At 32.8% G+C, this 22,634-nt stretch overlaps 1 protein-coding gene across 2 annotated transcripts in view; it reads left to right on the top strand.

Annotated features, from left to right (window-relative positions):
- The window catches only part of LOC130446339 (ecdysone-induced protein 78C), a 167,722-nt gene that overhangs the window by 40,676 nt on the left and 104,412 nt on the right, over window positions 1-22,634 (top strand). For both annotated transcript variants that reach the window (XM_056782538.1, XM_056782537.1), the window contains exon 2: window positions 3,365-3,438. In XM_056782538.1, the coding sequence (XP_056638516.1) occupies window positions 3,365-3,438 (74 nt within the window). The remainder of the gene's footprint in view (window positions 1-3,364; window positions 3,439-22,634) is intronic.

The following is a 22,634-nucleotide window of genomic DNA, read 5'->3' as shown; positions in this document are numbered from 1 at the left end:
CCCTGGGCCCATAACCTGTTGTTTATTTACAGTTGGTTTTGGGTTTGTAGTTGTAAATAAATTGAGTCTAATCTTGATCAATGTTCGATTTATTGAACAGGATTTCAAAAGTGCGTTCAAATAACAATAATAACGGAATAACAATTTCGGAGCACGTTTTTCTTTCGCCTTTCTTTTCGCTCGTGTCACTATTACATGAAACTGTCAAAAGGTACTTATCGCCTACTAATTTTTAATAAAATCAGAATACATTAGAATACATAATTACCAACTTTGACTCTATATAAAACAAAAGTATAGTGTGAAGTAGGATAGGGTCAAGGTTGGGTTGGGTTCGGGTCAGCTGTCAATTGATCAATTCTCAACATAGGAGTTTCCTTGAACTCTGCTCGTACTCGTACGATTTATAAGAAAGTTCGATTCACAGAAGAAGCAAGAGCTTTTAACTGGGATGAAGACTGTCAAACGGCGTTCAACACCTTCAAGAGATATTTGACTACGACGCCGATATTGGGATATCCAATGCCAGAGGGGAAGGTTATTCTTGACACGGATGTAAGCAACGTAGGGATTGGAGGAGTGCTCTTACAAATCCAAGGAGGGTAACAAAGAATGCTGAGATACCTTAATAAAGCTACTGCGTCACGAGAAGAGAACTTTTGGCAGTAGTGAAGTCCGTGGAACCCTTTTTCCAGTATCTTCATGGTTCCTTATTCGGACTGACCATACAGTACTCAAATGGTTGATGCATTTCAAGAGTCTCAGACCAGATCGCCAGATGGATTGATTGTTTTCAAGAATAGAACTTCGATATTCAACATTGAGCCAGTGTCAGGAAATCTGTTACCAGCTGGGAATGAAGAATACCATTAAAACCACATTATATCCGAAATCATATTGAATGGTCGGGAAAATGAACAGGACCATTAGCGAATATATGCTCAAAGTAGTTTTCAGCCAACAGAGAGATCGGGATCAGTATCTATCCCTATTTGCAATGGCTTATCGATATGCTATTAATAAGTTCACTGGTGAGACACCTGCGAAAATTCTGTTTGATGTCAGATACATGAATTGGTTCGCTTAAATTTTCAAGTGACAAAGTTAAGAAACGATACGACACGGAAGCCACATACAGCGGTTTTAGAGAAGGGGTTAAAGTATGATTGCATAATCTGACGAGTAGAAAGGGATTTTCTTTAAATTACAGTTACGAGAAAAGCCTCATCCTGACTTTCATTCTTCCGGAAAATTATTGGCTGGCCTGCAATATCCCTATCCGCATCAAGAACGTACAAGGACTAGCAATCGTCTTCCGGAAGAAGTTTGGTCAATTAGAGAAACTTGAAGAGATCCCAGCCCCCGTCAAGATGCTGAGATAAGACTCGCGGTACATCTTTTACCTGGTAATTAAATTAAATCTACTTATGTGGGAATCGCTTCAAAATCTCCGCGACCATTTGTCGAAAGTTAACCTGGTGAAAAACCTGGCTATAACTAAGATAACGAGTCCAGGATACTTGGGTTCACTAATTAATACCAATGTACACATCCAGTCCTGGCTATCCATGAGTTTTCCAGGAGGAACTTCCATCTAAGGAGAGAATAATGTTACAAACTCATCTCCGCCCTGGAGACGGTCCTAGTTGAATATAGTGGTATGCTTAAACCCAGCGAAGGCATGGCTGATGAAATACCCGGAATGCATTTGGTCTTTCTTATTATATGAGTTTTTATAATGAACATTCGTAAAGGTGCTTCGTAGATCAGGAAACCAGGTTGAATTTTGAAAACCTAGCATTTTGCATACAACACAGTAACAAAGGGGACAGAATATTCTTAAGTAAATAGGCATTTGGTAAACTTTACCTATGATCACGTCATCAAATATCGGAGCTGGGAGATTGATAGATAATAGGTTTGTTCGAAGTTGCTTATATGAACCGTTCTTGAAACGGTTATTGGAAGCGTTTAAATGATATTTTCTGCACAGTTTCCGGCTACTCTCGGTTCTGGTAACAGTACTTGCTATCGACTAAGTATTGAAAAGACCGTCCTAGAAACGATGCCTAAGTCGTTTTGAACACAAAACAGAATCGTTTGCATAACGGTAACTGTCTAGCTGGATATTTCTATAAAGGATATGGAAAAATTATTCAACAATTACTATTTAAACAATAGGTCACGATGTAGGGCAATCTGCCGTTTTTTTTGAACTAATTCTACTCTATAATACTAGTATAACCATTACATTGGTTGAATGGTTAGAATAAAAAAGTCTTATAATACAGAATTTTCACGCAAAAGTTCGACGTAAAATTTAGTCTATATAGTCGGTTAACACAAATTAGGTAATACATTTTTAATGAGTTTTTATTACAAATCCAGCTTACATATATCGAATAATATTTGAGGTAGAAAACTAACCTAACTACATATGTAGAGAAAGACGATACAAATTTATTTTAGATTCCTGATGTATTGTAAATAGTGATAGACTGTTCTTTAACCAAACAAAAGTAGGAGAGAAATATTACACGACAACAACAACTACAATACCGAAACAGACGAAAAAAGAAATTATATTTAATTTACATTCTGTAAATTAGTCATTTATGATATGATGATTGTCATGATTTTTAGCAACGAGTACTCAAAAGTCATTGACGCATACATAGCATACAATATTTCTTTCACGATCATTTTGAAAAAATACTTTTACTTCATTATAAATTACATATCGTCGGATAATTATAGCTCCTCGCAAACGAGAAATGAAAAATTGTACAAAAAAGTCAAAAAATGATATAGAAATGTTTCTTAAATTGACATCATTTAAATAGGATTCACTATCGAGAAAATCAACAAGTAACGATTTGGGCTCTGGTTCCTTCAGTGCAGAAGTTTCTTCTGGATATCTTCAAACTCTTGTTTTTCGATATTAAAAATTTTTTTTCGCTGTCTCTTTTTTATTGCCGCGAGAATTTTCGATGTAGCATTTTGCGACGATAAATGTTCACCCGCCGTGTTGTTCAACCTCTAATATATCTACTCCCGAATCGGCGAGTAGAGAAGCGGACGAACTAAACGAACTAAAACAGTGACTTGTATAGTCCTTGGGGTTAGGCAAATTTAATTATTGTGATATAATGGATCGTTTCTTTCCAATCTGGTTAATACCAACAAGATGTTTGATACATTTATTATTGCGACATGCCAAGAAAAAAAACATTTTTTATTTACTTTTAAAGGTCGCAAAGAAAAACATTTTTTTTTAAAATTTGAATGATTAAATATTTTAATATTAAATTCATTAGATAAATAAGATATATTCCAAATCTGATTTTCTTTTTTTTTTTTCTAGCGTCAAACACGAATCTAAATCAAATCCGGATAGCCCGGTGGAGGCTTCCAGCCCTCTCTCTATTGGTGGTAATGGTAAGTTTTCTGTTACTGTTACTATGAATATTTATTAACTAAATCATATTTAGATGGTTCAAGCTATATAATGCGGCTCATTAGTTGTTTAGTTTGATTTACTTGAGGAAATAATTTTTGACGGCCTAGTAACAATTGTCTGGAAAAAATCGGTTATTTTGCTAGTCACTGAAACATTTACATGTAGGAAAGATATTTTACTTTTCAGTACATACTGTTGTATTTTTTTGAAAAAGGTGACACTAATAGCTTAGAATTCAATTCATTCAGAAAAAGCTTGCACTCGGTCTCTTTGGAAAAAAATAATCTAAAAATGGCAAATATTCTCAATTTTGATAAAGTTCATGCTGAAACCATTCCAGATTTTGATGGTAACGAAGATGAACTCAATTTTTTCTTTGAAAGTACCGATGAATCATTTGTAAGATAATAAAAATGAGAGAAAATATGAAAACGTTATTTTCTAGAACAGTAATAAGTGAATTGAAACGAAATGCTAGAGAAGCTATCAACATTAGTGGATTAAGTAAGTCAAATTAAACAAGAATTGCTTAGAAATTTCAGTGATCCTAGAGATGAAACTTGCTCATCTCTCGATTTGAATAATTTAAGGTATCTACATAACACGAATTGTATGATAGAGTTAGGAAACTATTACGAATTTGTTGATATTATATTAGAATTAGAAATACAGGCGCATTTTAGCAAAATATGTGAAATAACCAAGCTTTACAAGTATTTTTAGCATGATTAAGGAATTCAATCTCAAAATTTTGATAGAAATATGAATTTCAATGTGAACCAAAGAATATTTTCAGGAGAAATTTTGATCTCAACAAAATTTAGGCGATTGTATAATACCTAAATGTATCTCATTCGCTAATAACAGTTGAGCAAATTTTGAAATTCGTAACCATTCCGACGACGATACAAATTTTACTGTTCTATATCTAATTAATAGTATTCCAGTGGAAAATAATTTTGAAATGTATCATTTTCACCTTAAGATCGACAATGATAAATGTAACTATGAGGAAATCAATAATTTAATTAGAACGAACCATTTAACCGAGGAAGAGAAAGAAGAAAATCTCAATCTGTATAGAAAATATGATGACATCTTCCCTGAAGACAACTATCAACTAACTTTCAAAAGTGAAATTAAATATCAAATTCATACTACCGATGTTTATACTAAAAACTATACCACTACCCATAGGTTCACAAAGAAGAAGTCAAACTACAAATTGAAAAATATAATCAGACCAAATAATTCACCGTGGTCCTCACCTATAGGGATCGTCGAGAAGAAAGCCGATGCTTCTGGTAAGAAGAAATGGAGAATCGTTGTTGATTGGAAAAAAAGTAAATGAGAAAACTATTCCGGACAAATACCCTATCCCTCGTATAGATACAATTCTAGAAACCAGGTGAATGTAATTACTTTACATTAGCATCAAGGTTCTACCAAATGCATCCAGACGATATCCAAAAAACCGCGACGACTGTAGAAATCAAATACCTAAGGATGAGTTATGGTTCAAGGAATGCTCCTGCGACATTCCAACACGTAATGGACAATATCCCCAGGAGATTACTAGGAGAAATGTGTTTAGTATATCCCAATGACATAACAATTTTCTCGATGTCATTGCAAAAACATATGGTTGATTTGAAAAAAGTATTCCAGCGATTATGAGAATTCAATTTCAAAATCCAATCGAATAAATGTGGATTTCTAAAAAAGGACAAGTTATCACAAAAAATGGTTTCAAACTAAACCCTAATAGAGTCAAAGCTATTAAACTATTCTCCATTCAAAAAACAACTAAAACAATAACACATTTTATGCTGCTTTTTGGCTATTATAGGAAATTTATACGAATTATGCAACCAATCATTAAACATTAAACAAAAAAGAATTTGTGATAGGCGCTATGTGCTGTTGGCCAATATCGACCTGTGGCTCACGCCTCATGGAGTTTAAACCAAGCAGAACAAAATAATAGCACAATCGAAAGAAAGTTACTCGCGATTGTATCGGTTATGAAGTATTTCAGGCATTATTTATATAGCTGAAAATGCACTATATAGGTTTTGCAGCCATAAACCTCTACATTGGGTTTTTTTCACTAAGAGAATCTAATGCACATCTGACAAGATGAAAACTCAAACAAGAAGAGTTTGATTATCAAATTTTCTATAGAAAAGTAACCTCAATCGAATACGTAGACACACTATCTAGATTAAAAATAAATGAAATTGATGACGATTTTGTCAAAAATATATCTATTAACATTAACATTGATCAAAATAATCAACAGAATGTATCCACTGACAATGAATCGATCATAGGACATATTGACGAAACAGCTCATATAACAGATGATGACATACCAAACATAATTGAAATATGTCCAGATGATGATGAAGAAACGATACACACTAGTCATGAAAACCCAATATTAGAAATTTCTACATCAAAAAAACCTATCGATCATTTTCAACATCAAATATTTCTTAAAAGTTTATTCCATTCACCACCGGCACAGAAAGTTGTTAGATATATATGAAAATAAAACTAGAACCACTATACAAATTTTTTGCTATATAATTCCTCTCTATGTGCAACGTTACAAAGAACAAATTTATTATTTGAAAATTTATCTTGAACGCAAAAATACTTGTAGGCATCAACGAGATACAATTAGAAATTAAATGTTAATATTATTGTATTATGTGTCGAAAGATGAAGTACTATAAAAATCCTCGAAAACAAAAATTGGAATTAACACCAACACCCGATGAATCCTTCGAAATATGGCACGCAGATGTTTTTACAATTAAGGGACAAAAACTCTTAACATCAATTGATCAATTTAGTAAATAAGCTCAAACATATCATTTAGTAGTAGTAACTGCGATACAAATAGCTGATGCTTTCATGCATTTCCTCCCTCATCAACTGATAAAGGTACTGAACTAAAAAATCACGTTATCCAAGATTTCGCAAAACTACACAAAATCGAACTTCATTACACCGCAGCATGAAATTCAAATACAAATTGTAGAACGATTTCACTCGATCCTAATTGAACATATCAGAATCGTACAAGAAACTCACAAAGATCACAATATTCTAGATCAAATTCCTTATGAAATTTTAGGATATAATAATTCTATTCATAGTGCAACGAATTACGCATAATGGAAATCATTTCAGGACATTCAGAGAAAAACAACCCTTTTATTATTGACATCAATGAAAAATTATATCCAAATTACATAGCTAAGCATAAAGAGACTACTGTGGCAACTGTTAAAACAATAAATAAATATATCTCTAACCAAAAATCAGAAAAAATATGGTAAACACACTGAACAAACAGATAAAATATTAGACGATTATAATAATATTAATAATAGTATTTCGATCAAATAAAACGAAGAAGAGACTACAGAAAAATTCAATAAGCTAAGCTCCGAACTTGAGAAATTCATTAATGATTTCTCTTCTTATCTCCTAACAAAAAATACTCTTGCTCAAATTCTTGCGTCACTAAAAATTTTAATAGAAATATTTGACAACATGGAAAATTCAAAATTGATAACGTTACATAATAGTATTCTAAAGTTCGATAGAATTTATAGTCGATGCATTATTGAAATATTACATAATAAATTATGTCGTTAACAAATTTCTCCTTGCAATCCTTCGAGAACATTGCCAATCTTTCTCTGGAATTTTCCAGGAGCGTTTTTGAATCCAAATAGCATTCTGAGGTATTGATAGTGACAGTTTTGGACGTTAAATGCATCTTTTGGGGTATCCTCCTCTGCCATTTCTACCTAGTGGAACCCGAGTAGAGAAATAGTGGCATCTTTCTAGTTCATCCAAGATATCTGTGATGTGTGGAATCAGGTATCTATCATCGACTATTTTTTCGTTGACCTTATGATAATCTACTACTATTCGTCATTTGATTTTTCCAGAGGCATCGGGTTTTTTAGGGACAACCCAAATCGGAAAAGACCATGGCGATTGACTGGGTCTAATGACTCCTTGTTCTAACATTGATGTTATTTGTTTCTGCACCTCTTCTTTGTGAATGTGTGGGTAACGATATGATTTGGTGTAGGTCGGAACTTCATCTGTTAGTCTGATGTTATGTTTGATTTGGTTGGTGAAATTCAAAGATGACTCTGGATCTTTTACACAATTGTTTTATGCTCACTTCTTCTACTTGATTGATATGATCGATTCTACGGAGGTGTTCGACATCTGTCTTATGGAAGTCGGGTAAATGGAATCCAAACTTTTGGGTAATGGTTCGTGGTTCGAATTAGATAAGAGTTGAATTGTGTATTGTTATTTTAGTAGTATTGAATAGGAGGACGGAAAATTCTGTAATGAATTCAGAATCGGGGAAATTGAGTGGTTTTAAGAAGTTTTAGATTATCGAGGCCTATTAAACCATTGAAGTTTTTGTGGAATTTAGAAAGGTGAAATTCGAAATTACCTTTCTTTTGGAATTCGGGAAATATGGGTTTGTCAGCGCAATAATCCTGGGGGCGATTTTGTAAAATGCAGGTTATAATGAAGGGTTCACGTTTAATATTGTTAGGGAAAGATTTGGTAGCGCAAGTGTCTCAAAGAATTTAAGAGAAGGTTTTGAGATATGTATGTAGGGTAGTTCTCTTTTATCTTGGTGGGAGTGTAGCGTCGCGGCGTTGTTTTCGGCGTTTTCCTGAAAATTCTCTGTTCCTACATCGCATTTATATTGGTCCTCTTCATACGGCTCGTGGAATTAGTTTTCTAGATAGTGATCGTTGTAAGTGGTTTCATCTTCGAATTCGTTAATGTCATAATCATAGCTTTCGTTGGTATATTCGATGTTGAATAATACTGCGGATGTGAATCTCGAAGGCTTTTGCTGGTGTTGAGGTCTCCAAAATTTCAGTGCTTGATTTGGGTTCTAAGTTGTAGCTCTGGTACTGATACTCATCGGTGTCAGTTTGTATAATTAGGGTGGTCCAGGTCTATTTTGTTGTTGTGGTCTACTGAATTCTACGCTATTGAAGGTCCAGGGAATAGTTTCTAATCTTGTGGAAAAAAATGGAGGATCTCTGCTGTTGGTCTGGGTCTAAGTTGCTGGTGCTGAGGCTGCCACTGGCCTGAAGGGTGAGGGTTGTTATTATGGTCTGAAGGTGGACAGTTGCCATTGTGGAGACATGAGCGTTGTTAGTGACTTATATTGCTGATTATTGTTTGTGTGCCTACTGATCGTTGATTGGGTATTCACCGTTCTATGGAGGTATTTTATATTATTTTCCAGCTGGATTACTGCATTGTCTTGCTAGGAAAGTTAATGCTTGTTTATGAAAAAAGATCTTTTTACTTGTCTTCATATTTATGTCGTTGTTGTGAAGTTCTATAAAATTGGATATTGCATTCAGCAGATCCATCACTTTCTCGTTATATTGATGTGGGGATTCATTGGGTCCTTGACGTGGATGTAGTAAATCTCGTTTGAGGGACTTTTCATTATTATTGAAATTGTGAAGTTTGTTGGGGTTTCCATCGTGGAGAGAAAGGATATCTAGGTGCTTAGTGTTGAGTTTAGACATTGTATAGTTTTCAGAAGGTGTGATTACGAGTCTGGGTACGTCAAAATTTAGGATTGGTGTTTTTAGTAGTGATTATGTGCATGAGGTGTATCGGTCAAACAGGTAAAATAAATGAATATATATATATATATATATATATATATATATATATATATATATATATATATTATATACGGAAAATAGATTAACTTTTCGGATTTCCAAATATTTCCCTGCTTTTAGTTCTTTATCTTCCAGTACTTTGAATGAAGTTTTTCGGAGATTTCTATTTTATTCTTCCTAACTTATGAATAATTCTTCTAATAAATTAAATTTGATTTTCACTTACTTCCTGTTTCTTCTTTCTTGGATGAAAATGTTTTCCAAAGGTTCGTTGTAATGGAAAAACGTTAAATAACGAAAATGAAGACTAGAGGCTCTTCCACTGCCAATTGATAGTTACTGTCGCAAAAGTCACTTTTTAAACGATACTTTATTTAAACAGCAAAACAACACTACTAATAATTGAAATTACGGTGTACATTAGTTATTTTTGATCGATCGCATAAACAAAAAATAAATGCAACTATCAATTGAAGATATGTGATTCAGCAAGTTCATCAGTTCAATTGAATATATGTTGAATTGCGGATCAGCAACTTGTGTTTGTTATGGCAATACCATATACGAGTATGAAACATTTCAGCGAACTATAACTTAAGCATGGAGTTTTTCTGTGTGTGTATAAACACTCAAGTGCGAATCCTGGAGAGCGTACTTCTCAGTGGAAGAAATCAAAATCTAGAAAGAATTAAAAACCGGAAGTAACAATGACACTTTAAATTTCTGTAAGTGCTAAGTGTTCTTTGCCCTTCCTAGCCTTATTTCAAGAGTTAGTTGAGATAATTGTTGAGAAATTTTTTGTTGATATTTTTATTTCTGATTTCTAAGCATTTTTGATGAAATTTCAATCTTATTTGCAACTTTTTAAAACAATTATTATACTATTATTCCCTTATTAAATGGCTATACGAATGAATAAAAAAATCTGTTAAAACCGTTTAATAATTTGCATATTAATAAAATAAGTAGTGAAGATTCAAAGTTGAATGAAATTTCAAAAATGGCCATAGCAAGTTTAAAATCACCCGTAGCTATTAGCTGGGACTTATTCAAATTAGAAATGGAGAATATTAAACATACAATGACGATTAAAACACACTAAATAAATTTATATTATGTTGTGAACGATTGATAGAAACCTATTTATAGTCATTTTGAAGTTAACGATCACATTTTTAAATGTATTCACGAAAAGCAGAAGCTATGGTTGGAAACAGAATGGAGCTCAATACATGGCTACAATTAAAAGAATTTCTTATACAATGTTTTTCAGACAGAAGAGATTTAGAGAAAATTTCACAAAAATTGAAAGTACTAGACCATTTAGATATACGAATTTAATCTATTTCGATACTAGGCTTGAATGATTGAAAAGCAAAGTTATACAAAGTTAGTAAAGATATCAATTTCAATGATAGTGAAAAATGCCATATCAATAATTGTGATCAAACAGCATCGAATGCATTTATAGCAGGATGTATTGGCGTCCTGAGAAACAATGTGCATTTCAAAAAGCCGAATTCTTTAGACGTTATGGCGTATGTATATAAATATGAGAATTTCGAAAGGTTGTATGGTCAAACTAGTGATTCAAAAAACCAATCTGATAAAACTAATAATAACAAATTCCAATCAACATAATGATTATTATCCTAGAAATAATCGATATCAATATAATACTTTTTAGCACAGTAACAATAATTTCAACAATTATCATAATAATCATAATTATCAGTGGCCAACCAATACCAACAACTGGAAAGCACCTGAAGATAATATCCAAAACTTTTAATATTGGAAATTCCAGAGCATTCCCAGGAAATTGGCGAAGCAATTTTATCGTCTTCTAAAAATCCAGAAGATACCAAATTTTTTAGCATTAGGCTCTATTCATTCGGTTCCAAAGAGCTCGCGGATGACCCCACTCAGTACAGACCTAGTACGTGCCTTTTCACTTTATATAAGATACCATTTGTATCACTATCAGAATTTATAGACATGAAAATAACATCTTAGTAGAGGAACAGAGAGGTTGTAGAAGAGATCATCAAGGATACAAAAAACAACTTGTTGTGGACTCTGCGATACTTCGGCAAGCACAGAAGAATCACCGGAATATACAGATTGCTTTCGTAGATTAAAAGAAAGCGTTTGATAAAATATCTAATGCCTGCTTCAAATTACTATAATGTGAAATACATCGTTTTTTATTGTGTACAGTGGTTGATAATCCAGTTAGATCCTGGAAAGAAAATATAAACGTGTGTTGATTAGTCCTCCGTATTAAAACTCATATTATAGAGATAATACGAGCAATTAAAAATAAAAGCTACCATATATCTATGAAATATTAATATAGAATATCATTCAAACACTCACTATCGTATCTCTAATTCATTAATTGTTATGAATTTTTTCAAATTGAGAATCGCCAGAAATTCTAATTTTTCAAGGACTATCGATCCAAAAAAAATACGTGCTATTTATGAAACTTATTATAATCACCCATTTCTACGCAGCAGAGTAGCAAAGCCTTGGATGTTATTAATAGTCGCCAAAGACAGAAAAATATTTTAAATTATCATCAAGGAACAACCAACCACCAAAGTATAAATTGAACAGAAACTCGATTTCAAAGACTATCAGCATAAAAAAAAAGAATTTACGGAAATTATTAATGTATGTGACCCTTCTCTGACCTGTAAATCCTACAGAAGTCTTCCAAAACCAAAATTTATGATAACGCCCACGAAAACCGTGGAAATCACTCATATAACTTCATACCTTCCAAGCTAATTGCCAGAATATTTAATGTGAAATACCAACCAAGCAAATCTAATACAAAGTGTCTATATATAATGGCTCAAAAATACTTATTAAAGATCTCAAGTACAACCCAGAAATTTTGTAAGTAACTTAAGCTGGGATTAAAGAGAATTCAAACAAATAGCGAATACAGTTTCATTCACTAATTCCATATGACACCATTAGCTGAGAAAATGAATGCACTAGGAACACAATATCGAATACTTTCAGCAGAAGTCCGTGTAGGATCAACAAGCTTGACTTCGATCAGCTACAAAATTTTGATCAGAGCCTACAGTACCTACTATTCGCTGCTAAGAAGAAACTCCCATCAATTTACAAGGATAAACAGATACTACAATCAATTTAAAAACAAAACAGAAACGATACATCAAATCCTTAAACAAGAAGTGAAAGATCAGATCAATAAAATGCTTTCGCGAAACATTTCTTACGACATTAGATCTTGAATCCGAGTTTCATCAGATTAAAATAACGCCTGAAAATGTACCAAAGACCGCTTCCACTGTAGAAATGGACATTTCGAATTCCTTATATTGCCGTATAGTCAAAAAAATGTCCCTTCGACATTCCAGAGGGTAACGGATAACGTCCTCCGTTATAACGGAATTTCTGAAAACACACCAATTAATATTGATATTTTCGAAGTACCTCAAAGAAATTATGCCCTTGCGATAAGAGTCGAACTAACAACACTTTGGTACACCGCATTACGATGCCGGTCGCGAATTCAATAACGGGCTAATGAAAGACCTGTAAAATGTTTGATATTAAATTAACATATTCACGCGTCGGTCATCCATAAAGTAACAGATCTTTAGAGAGATTGCACGCTGCCTTATTAGAAATGATTCGGATAAATTCGGTAGATCACCCTAACGAGCACCCCTTCAGTATTTTACCTTTTGCATTTATTACTTATAACAATTCTATAAACGACACACGGGTTCACACCATACGAATTTATATTTAGTCATACGTCCAGTAGACCACCAGAAAAATTGTATAATGAACAAGAATTACTCATCAAATATATTAAACATCTAAATAACCGGATATCTTATTACTATAAAGTAACAAAGAAAAAAACCTTAATACAAAAAGTAAAAGTTAAGACTCGTTTTGATAAACATGTTTCTGGAAACAAACCGAAGTACCTACGAAGTAGCTAACGAAGTTTATGTAAAAGAATTGCAAACTAAAAGTAAATTAGAAAATAAGTTTAATGGTCCTTTTGAAATACTAGAAATACACTAAAGTTCCGCAACAGTACCAAAATTTGGTTTTATGAAACCTTATGTAGAAAATTAATTTATTTTCAGATTTGAGCACCTGATCAGATCAGCAAGATGTCAGTATGAAATTGAACCAATAAAATGGAAACAGAAAATTTATAACGATATATTGTTCAATTTAAAATTTCATTTATTTTGTATTCAATCGTTAGATATATATATATATATATATATATATATATATATATATATATATATATATATATATATATATATATATAATAATTATCCGGAAAATATGATAGCATAGCAGATACTATAATTAATTGAAAGACACAACATGAACAGAAACGAAACATCAAAACATAAAACATTTTTACTAACCACATGTACAAGGATTTTTCCAGTAATTATCGAATTATTTCAATAAATATGATATTAGTATAAATCATAAAGGATATAATAGATTATCCAAATATATTACAAAAAAAATTGTGACGCTGTCCACATAGGGCAGACATCTCAGTATTTAGTGAATAGATTAAAAGGTCATGACTACGATAAAAAAATAAAACTGCATTAACGAACCACGAAGTATCAAAAAAAATATCAATTCAATTATAAAGTTTCGAAAATTCTCGGAACGGAATCTAATACACGGAAAATAGAGATTTTAGAAACGGTTCAGTAACATTATTCATAATTGAATATTTGTAAAATTAACTACGAAACTAATCAGAAGAGATCCTAACATGAACTTCAGCTTAGTTATGATAGCTCCATCGTCATTACCATAATTAAAAAATATCCACTCCTCATATATACGTAAAATATTCACCCTATATTACCCTAATATGCAAACAATTACATACTATTCACGTTAAAAGGGTTACATCTCTAAAAACTGAGCTACAGAAACAAATGGATGAATGTATTTGGCGAGAAAAATATTTCAGTCTCGACAAAGATGTGACAACATCGTTTCATTCTCAGCCACGCACATCTCCGCGGTCACCGCAAAGCGATAGCTATTAAACATGTTGATCACTGAAGGACCAATCGAGGTATGAAAACTCAACTGGAAGTGGTATTAAAGAGGAATAACCGCATCGGACATTCACCTTCATACGAAGTATGAAGGTAACCTTGTATGATATGTAGCATGGATTATACAATATAATTCCATTTCTGGTCTAATCCAATATAAGTATGAATTCAAGAGCTTACGAGGATATATTGAAAAATTATTAACCTACTATAGAACCCAACAAAATTTCAATGTTCAAATATTTTATTACTCAACATATTCTCCTCTTAATTGTATACATTTATTACAGCGAACATGCAACGTCTCTAGACCTTTAAAAAAATGTTTTTTCTTGCTCTTTTAACCAGACCTCCATAGCTTTTATTACCTCCTCGTTGGAAGAAAATTTACGACCTTTTAACCTTTTTTTCAGTCGAGGAAAGAGATAATAGTCGCCAAATCTGGTGAATAAGGGGGGTGTCCTAGTAATTCAAACCCTAAATCACGATTTTTTTGCATGGCAACATGAGATTTGTGTGCAGGTGCGTTGTCCTGCAAAAACAAAAAACCTTTAGATAGCTTTCCGCGTCTTATCTAATTGTTTCCCGTAGAGTGGTCAGTAATGACGAATAGTAATCTCCAGTCTTTGTTCTACCCTTATCCAAAAAATCAATCATGATTACTCCATGGCAATCCCAAAAAACTGAAGCAAGAGCTTTTCTAGCAGATTTTTGGACACGAAACTTCTTAGGTCTTGGGAAGCCAGAGTGTCGCCATTCCATCAATTGTTGCTTTGTTTCTGGATCGTAGAAATGTACCCATGTTTCATCCATAGGAACAATTCGGTTTAAGAAGTCTACATCTTTTTCATATCGAGCACAGATCGAACGCGATACTTCTACCCTTTTGGTCAACATTCAATCATTTGGGGATCCATTTTGCAGCAATTTTTCTCATGTCCAAATTGACGTGAATTATATGATAAACGCTTTCGTATGAAATATTCGGTGCATCAGATATCCGTTTTAGCCCAATTCGACGGTCTGATAAAATCATGTCATGAACTGCATCGATATTTTCGGGGACTGACACAGAAACTGGCCTTCTCGATCGGTCATCATCTTCAATGGAAAATTTACCTCTTTTGAAGGACATTGATCACCAAGGGTATTAAGCATATCTTCGTAAATGTGCTTACCTCTTAACCCCTTTAAATACAGGTTCGTGTTGATGGCTCGATACTCCAATTTTTCGATTTTCACAATTTCGGTGGACATATTTTTTCTTTTAATTTATTACGTAACTCTGGTTTACTTTTTTGACGTCAAACTTTACACTGGCACTTCTAATAAATTATTGTTCGTTGTTATGGTAACGAAATATTTTGTTTATGCATGGACCTGGTCTAGGCTAACTAGATATCAATACAACCTTGTATTTCGAAAAGCTAAACGATTCTAAGCATATAATTTTTCTGAATAATAACAAGAAAATTCTGTTATTTTTTGGTGGAAGCCATATTATCACCTGATAATAAAAAGCTCTCTGAGCATGCAAAAGCCGGAAAAAGTCTAAAAATTAAAATTATAATCAACTATGCAACAACCATACAATATCACTCAACAAATACGTAACCAAATTAATAAAATGTTTGACATTGAGTTACCTGTGATTTTGAGTTCGAATTTAAAATTCAGCATTGGTAATCGTTCTTAATTCATACCTGGTTGAAAAAATTGGAGTCGTTTTAGATTGATAAAGTAGTCGTTTGTGGCCAACAAAATGCCATCCAACGGCCTCAAGAGCATGGTTTAAAAGTAACGAGGTCCACAAACTCTATCCATATTCAAGAAGAGTTGACCTTAATGCAGCGTCAGGCTTCTAGTTCGAGGAGCATAGACTAACCCTAAGAAATACATACAGTTTGGTAAACAGTTTCGACGAGGACTTGTATGCAACTACAAAAAAGGAGCTCGCGCAAGAAGATAGTAGAGCATCGTCAGAAACAGTGGCTGATTGGTACAATTACAGAAGTAATAACAGAGCTAAAAGAGTAGAGTGATAGGGGAATCATTGGAGGACTGGATGATCGAGGATGGCTCAGAAGAATTCAGATTATAAGTTTATCCCGGGAATCACTGAGATAGAGAGACATTGATCCCACTTATCCTAGAACATGTTGAAAAAAATACAAAGATACGCACATATGTGTAGCGTTGTTATAACTGCTTGAATGAATACGGTTACCTCCATGAGATAGTGTATTCTGATGGAGATTTCATGTGCAGGAGGAAAAATTTCTAGAATTGAAGACTTGTTAGATTGAATTGTAGACTTGTATGAATTGTGAGATTGTAAATTTAAAAAAATCATTCTCTAGGTCCTGGTTGGGTAAGGATTAGGTTATGCTTGTTCTAGGTGTCGTTTCAAACAAGTTATTTTAAGCAATTTCTTTTCAGCTGTAGATTCATTTTTTAATGAGTTCGCCTCAATCGATTTCCGTAATAAATAGTTGCGTATTTTCTTACATCAATCACAAGTATTATATCTGGGATATTTCCAAATCCAAGTAAGTATTTTCAATTACATTAAAGAAAACTCTATTATTAGAAATTTTCAAGCAATAACAAAATCCCAAACGACAATATTTGGATAGAACAAGATGGTGCACCACTTCACTATGAGTGTGTGGTGAGACAATACCTAATTAATGTGTTTTACAGAAGATGTATTGGAAGACGTGGTTTTATCGAATGGCCCCCGCGATCATCCGACATGAATCCTTTAGATTATTTCCTGCGGGGTCACATAAAAACATCGTTCATAAAACAAAACCTGCCAATATTCAGGAATTGAAAGATAGGATTACCACAGAAATAACAAGAATTGAGCAGTCACAGATATTGTAAAATGTATTGCAAAGTTTTAAAAATACCATGGCTTGTTATATTGAAGTGAATGGACAACATTTTGAGCATCTACTGCAATCGCCTTTACTGTATGTTTTTTAAAATTTGTAATTTTTCGACTTCACAAATGTGGATCTATTTTTAACATGACACGAAAATTTGAAGATTTGTCTTCATTTGTTGTAGGTTTGCGCCTTGATTTGGATAAATATTTCATTACACCAGTTTCATTAAGCTTTTGACTAATTTATTGACACTAGACCTTGATTCGAGATTTGTATTAGCACAGTATTATTGAAGAATATTCAAATTAAACGAGTTTATTGTTTATTCTATCGTAGTCATCTAAATGTGAAATATTTATTGTAACTTGGAAATACTGTAAACGTAAATGTAATACCCCCGAAATTATAACATTTAGGTATAGAGAATATCACATGGAAAATAATAGGTATTTCTTAAGAATTTATAAAAACACGAAATACATAGGTTCATCCATTTGAAACAACAAATTTCATTGAAAAAGAAAAGATCTGACAACAATGTTGATAACACCATATTACCAGCCGTATCACAAGACCCGTGCAGACAAAAATTTAAAGAAATCCTACCGTTTCTTAGAGATAATTGAGGCGTTCCTTACATAAAACCCCCTCTGTATATAAAAAAGAAATAGAACAATGAATTGAACTCAAATTGTTTTGATGTTTTTTATCTTTAATAACTTTCTCTCTACTACATTTGTGAACCATTTCTAAAAATACACTTTTCTTTGTATGTGGGTTTTAATATTTCATGGTTTTTGAATGCAGTTTTTTATCATGCCAATAATAAACTTCCAACGCGCGCCAAAAAACATAACCCGACATTAGATTCCATATAATAGCAAGATTCATGTGGTTACCCCACGAATTAGCTCAATACTAGCAGTGATAGTGTTAATGTCCACGGTGCTCTCGTACTCGTACTAACCATTTAATTTCTGTTTCAATAATTTTATGTATTTTTCTCAGCTTCTCATTTCCTCGATAAAATTCCAAGGAGTAGGTAGATTGAAGCCTTGGAATCAACCAAAAACCGAGCCGATTCGTTGCGTGTAGTAGGCAAATTGAGACCACAGGATCACTTCATACCATTGAACGAATACCTACGTTGAGAATTTTCAAAATGATATGGCAGTTCGTGCCTCTGCGAACAAATGAATAATTAAATTGAATATTGAGATTATGGATAATGGCAATATGATTATATCATAAACAAAGATAGAAAAATTCCAAATACCCGAATATCTAAAAAAAAACGGAAAACAGTTGAACCATTTGAATAATTTTAAGTTCATCTGAGTCATATTTCAAAGTAGATTTGAGTACTCCTTTAGAGTTGAAGAAGAGTTCGATGACAACAAACAAACCTTGAGTCCAAATTTGAATGCTATTCATGCAGATAGATTCAGATTTTATATAAAAAAGGTTCGAACAGATCATATGAGTTCTGAAGAACGCAATGCTATTATCAAATTCATTAAAGAATATTCCTATATTTTTCATGTTGATGGTAATCAATTAACATTTACAAGTGAAATTAAACACCAAATAAAAACCAAAAACAATGTACCTATTTATTTTAAATCGTATAAATATCCCGAAATATATAGAGAATAAGTTCAAAATCAGATACAGAGTATACTGGAGCAAAATATCATAAAATCTTCATGCTCACTAATGTCAAGTAGCATCTGGGCTGTTCCCAAAAAATAGATTCTATTGGTAAACCAGAATCGTCGTAGATTTTCGCAAGCTCAATGAAATAATAGTTGGAGATTGATATCCATTATCAAAGATAACTGATTTATTGGATAAATTAGAACGTTACCAATACTTCACCAACTTAGATCTTGAATCCAGATTCCACCAAATTGAGAGGGCTGAAGAGGATATTCCTAAAAATGGCCACTAAGAATTTTTAAGAATGCTATTTGGTTTGAAGGGAGCCCCAGCAATGTTTTATAGAGTTATGGATATCATTTTCATGGGTATCCAAAATGAGAAATGTTTAGTATATCTTGACGATATCATTGTATCTAGTACTAGCTTACAAGAACACACACATAATTTCAGAAGTATTTAGAAGGTTTAGAGAATCAAATTTTAGAATACAAATCAATAAATGAGAATTTTTAAGAAAATAGATAGCTTATTTGAGACATATGACGATACCAAAAAGCACGAAAGAAATTAAAGCTTTTCTCAGACTTCTTGGATATTATAGGGAATTTATTAAAGATTTTTTGAAACTCACTAAAACTTTAAGTAATCGCCTTAAGAAAAATGCAATCTTGATCATATGAAACGACCTAAAAAGAAACCTTATAATTTTATTACAGATTCGTCTCATTCGGACAAGCAACAATACCTTTCCAAAGTAATAATCGAAAGCCTAATTTCATTGCAGAAGAACTTTTCAACAAACGATTTTGATCCTGATGAAATAGAATCACAGGAGCATGAGCAAGATATGGTTCCATGTCACTCACAACAACCTATTGATCGGTAAGATGATGAATGTTTCAATTCAAATTTTCGGAGAAATGCCTCACCACGTCAACGAAAATAGCGGAAATAAACATAACATCTAACAACCCTCTGCCGTATATAGTGATAGAAAATCCTCCTTTAAAATTATTAATAGATAGAGGTAGCACGAAATCAATATTAAAACCTATAATTACCGAGAAATTTTATCTAACTGTATTTTTCACTCTAATGGATTGTTATCAACATCTCTCGGAATTAACAATATTTGGTTTCAAATACACTGATACCGGCGTTCAAGGAATTCAGACACAATTTATTCTTTACAACTTCCACGAATTCTTTGACGGTATTATAGGGATTAATGATTTGATGGAAATGAACTTTAATATTGATTAAAAACATAAAGAAATGATTAGTGATCATGTAACTGTTCCAATAAAATTTAGGCATCAATCCATGTAAAATTCCAAACTACGCTAGCACTTGTGAAAGAATGGTGGAGCAAGTACAAGTCACTGTCAAAAACGGTGAAATATCAATAAATAAAATATTCTTAGGTGATATATTTGTGCCAAAAATGTTGACCGTAACAAATAATGAATTAGCTTTTGTAGAATTTATTAATGAAATGAATAAAAGTTTTTCTATAACCTTATTGAGACCACTACATTGTGTTCCATATAACTAAGAAATTCATGATATTTACAAATTCGAATGTTTTACAAATCACGTAAAATCGAAAACAAGAAGAAACAGATTCATAAACTGAAGGAGAAAAACAATGTCGTTAAAATATATTTACAATACTCTCCGATATGGATCGTACCAAAAAATTGGACGCATCCGAACAACAGAACTGACGTCTGGTTGTAGTCTACAGAAAATTAAAGGATAAAACTATTGTCGGCCTGTATCCATCACACAACATAAACGAAATCCTTGATAAATTAGGTCGCGTGCAATATTTTAGCACGCTATATCTTGGCAATGGATTTCACCAAATCGAATTAAGTAAAGACTCTATAGAAAAAAAGGCCTTCAATGTAGACAATGACCATTCTTGAGAATGCCAATGGGTTTGAGGAGCTCACCCAGCCTTTTCAACGAGTTATGGACGAAGTTTTAAAGGACCTTCAGAATAAGGTCAGCCTCGTATATATGGACGACATAATTATCTTTAGTACAGGAGTTCCGGAGCACATACAAAATCTGAGATTGGATAAGTGTGAGTTTTTGAGGAAAGTGGTGGAATTTCTGGGGTATATCGTAACCCCAGATGGCATAAAGCCAAATCCGAAAAAAGTGCATGCTATACGAGATTTCTCGATCCCTCGTACGCAAAAGGACGTTAAATCATTTTTTGCACTCCTAGGCTACTGAAGAAAGTTTATCCTAAATTCTGTAAAAATTACCAAAACTTCAACAAATTGCTTAAAAAAAGACAAAAAGGATGAGCATACGCACGAGTTTATAGATTGTTTTAATTACTGTGAGAAATTGTTAATGTTTGAACCAATTTTGGCATATCCCAACTTCGAGAAACCGTTCGAAATAATGACGGATGTTTCTAAATATGCAATCGGAGCGGTATTAAACCATGATAACCACTCGATCTGTTGTGCTTCCTGCTCCGCCGATATTAATTATTCTACGTTAGAGAAAGAGCTTCTAGCAATAGTTTAGATAAACAAGTTAAGTTGGAAGAGTTTGACTATGTAATAAAATATCATCCTAATCATGTAGTGGACACGTTATCGCTAGCTCATGAGCAATGACACAATATGCCAACGTGAAAAAATATTTGACAATATCAGTTTAAATGTAACCTTTCAAACTAGAAACCTAGAACACGGTATTTTTAAATTTACTAGAGACTATTTGAATCCTTAAGTTGCAGATGATTTATATCTCAAAAATCCTCTTGAACTTGAAATAATTGTAACTACTCTACAAAAATATTAAAAATTTTGCGTTCAAACCCATTCATTGCACTGTAGAACAATTGGCAAGTTGGAATAATAGCAAATATATAAAAAGGGACATCGCGGCACCAACAAGTTAAAATCGTCATTAAACAGAATTTACTACTGGCCAAGACATCGAAAAATGTATGAATAATTCGAGACGTGCCAAAGAAACAAATATGACAGAAGCCCTCCAATTTTGAAGTTTAAATTGAACCCTAGGGGTTCAAAGCCCTTCAAACACATCCACATCGATGTTTTTAGATTCCCTAACATAGCATTTCTAACAATCATTTACTCCTTTTCGAGATACGGTCAGGCCTATCTAATCCATACAGTTAGCGGGATATCCATCGTAGATAAATTATTAAGTTGCATTACACATCACAGTCAACCCCATAAAATCACAGTTCATTGCGGAACGGAATTTAAAAATGAAAATCTCGAAGACTTTTGTTAGTTAGACAAGATAGAGTTCCATTTCACCACATCCAAAAACAGTATAGTTCTAATATCAATTGCAAATTATAAAAACTTATATAAAAACCCTTGCCGACAATTTTATTTGACCTACCATGGGCGTAGATGTCTCATTTTATAAATTTATTATTCTTATGAATACTTTTAAAAATATGTATATCTTATGCGAAAGAGTATTCGTTAAAAGGCAATCGAATCATTTTAATTGGACTGCATTATTCGCCGTTATTTGGACAGATGCACTTGATTGTAGTCCTACTTGGAAAAAAATTATTATTATACTTCGTTAACTTGCTACAACTGAATATTAAATTATAAAACGTAAATAGACAAGTGAATGTATCTGCGAAGTTTCATTTAAGACGTAAACTGAGCCCTTTTTTACCCCATTTGTTTTTTTTATCTGGAAAATGAAATTTCAAAGCAAAAACAACAAAGGAAATTCTTTGCAAATAAAACAAAATAAAAAAAAAGCATTTTAATTCCAAAGT

Source organism: Diorhabda sublineata, chromosome 7 (genome assembly GCF_026230105.1).
Source record: "Diorhabda sublineata isolate icDioSubl1.1 chromosome 7, icDioSubl1.1, whole genome shotgun sequence".
Lineage (NCBI taxonomy): Eukaryota > Metazoa > Arthropoda > Insecta > Coleoptera > Chrysomelidae > Diorhabda > Diorhabda sublineata.
This window is presented reverse-complemented; position numbering and strand designations above follow the sequence as displayed.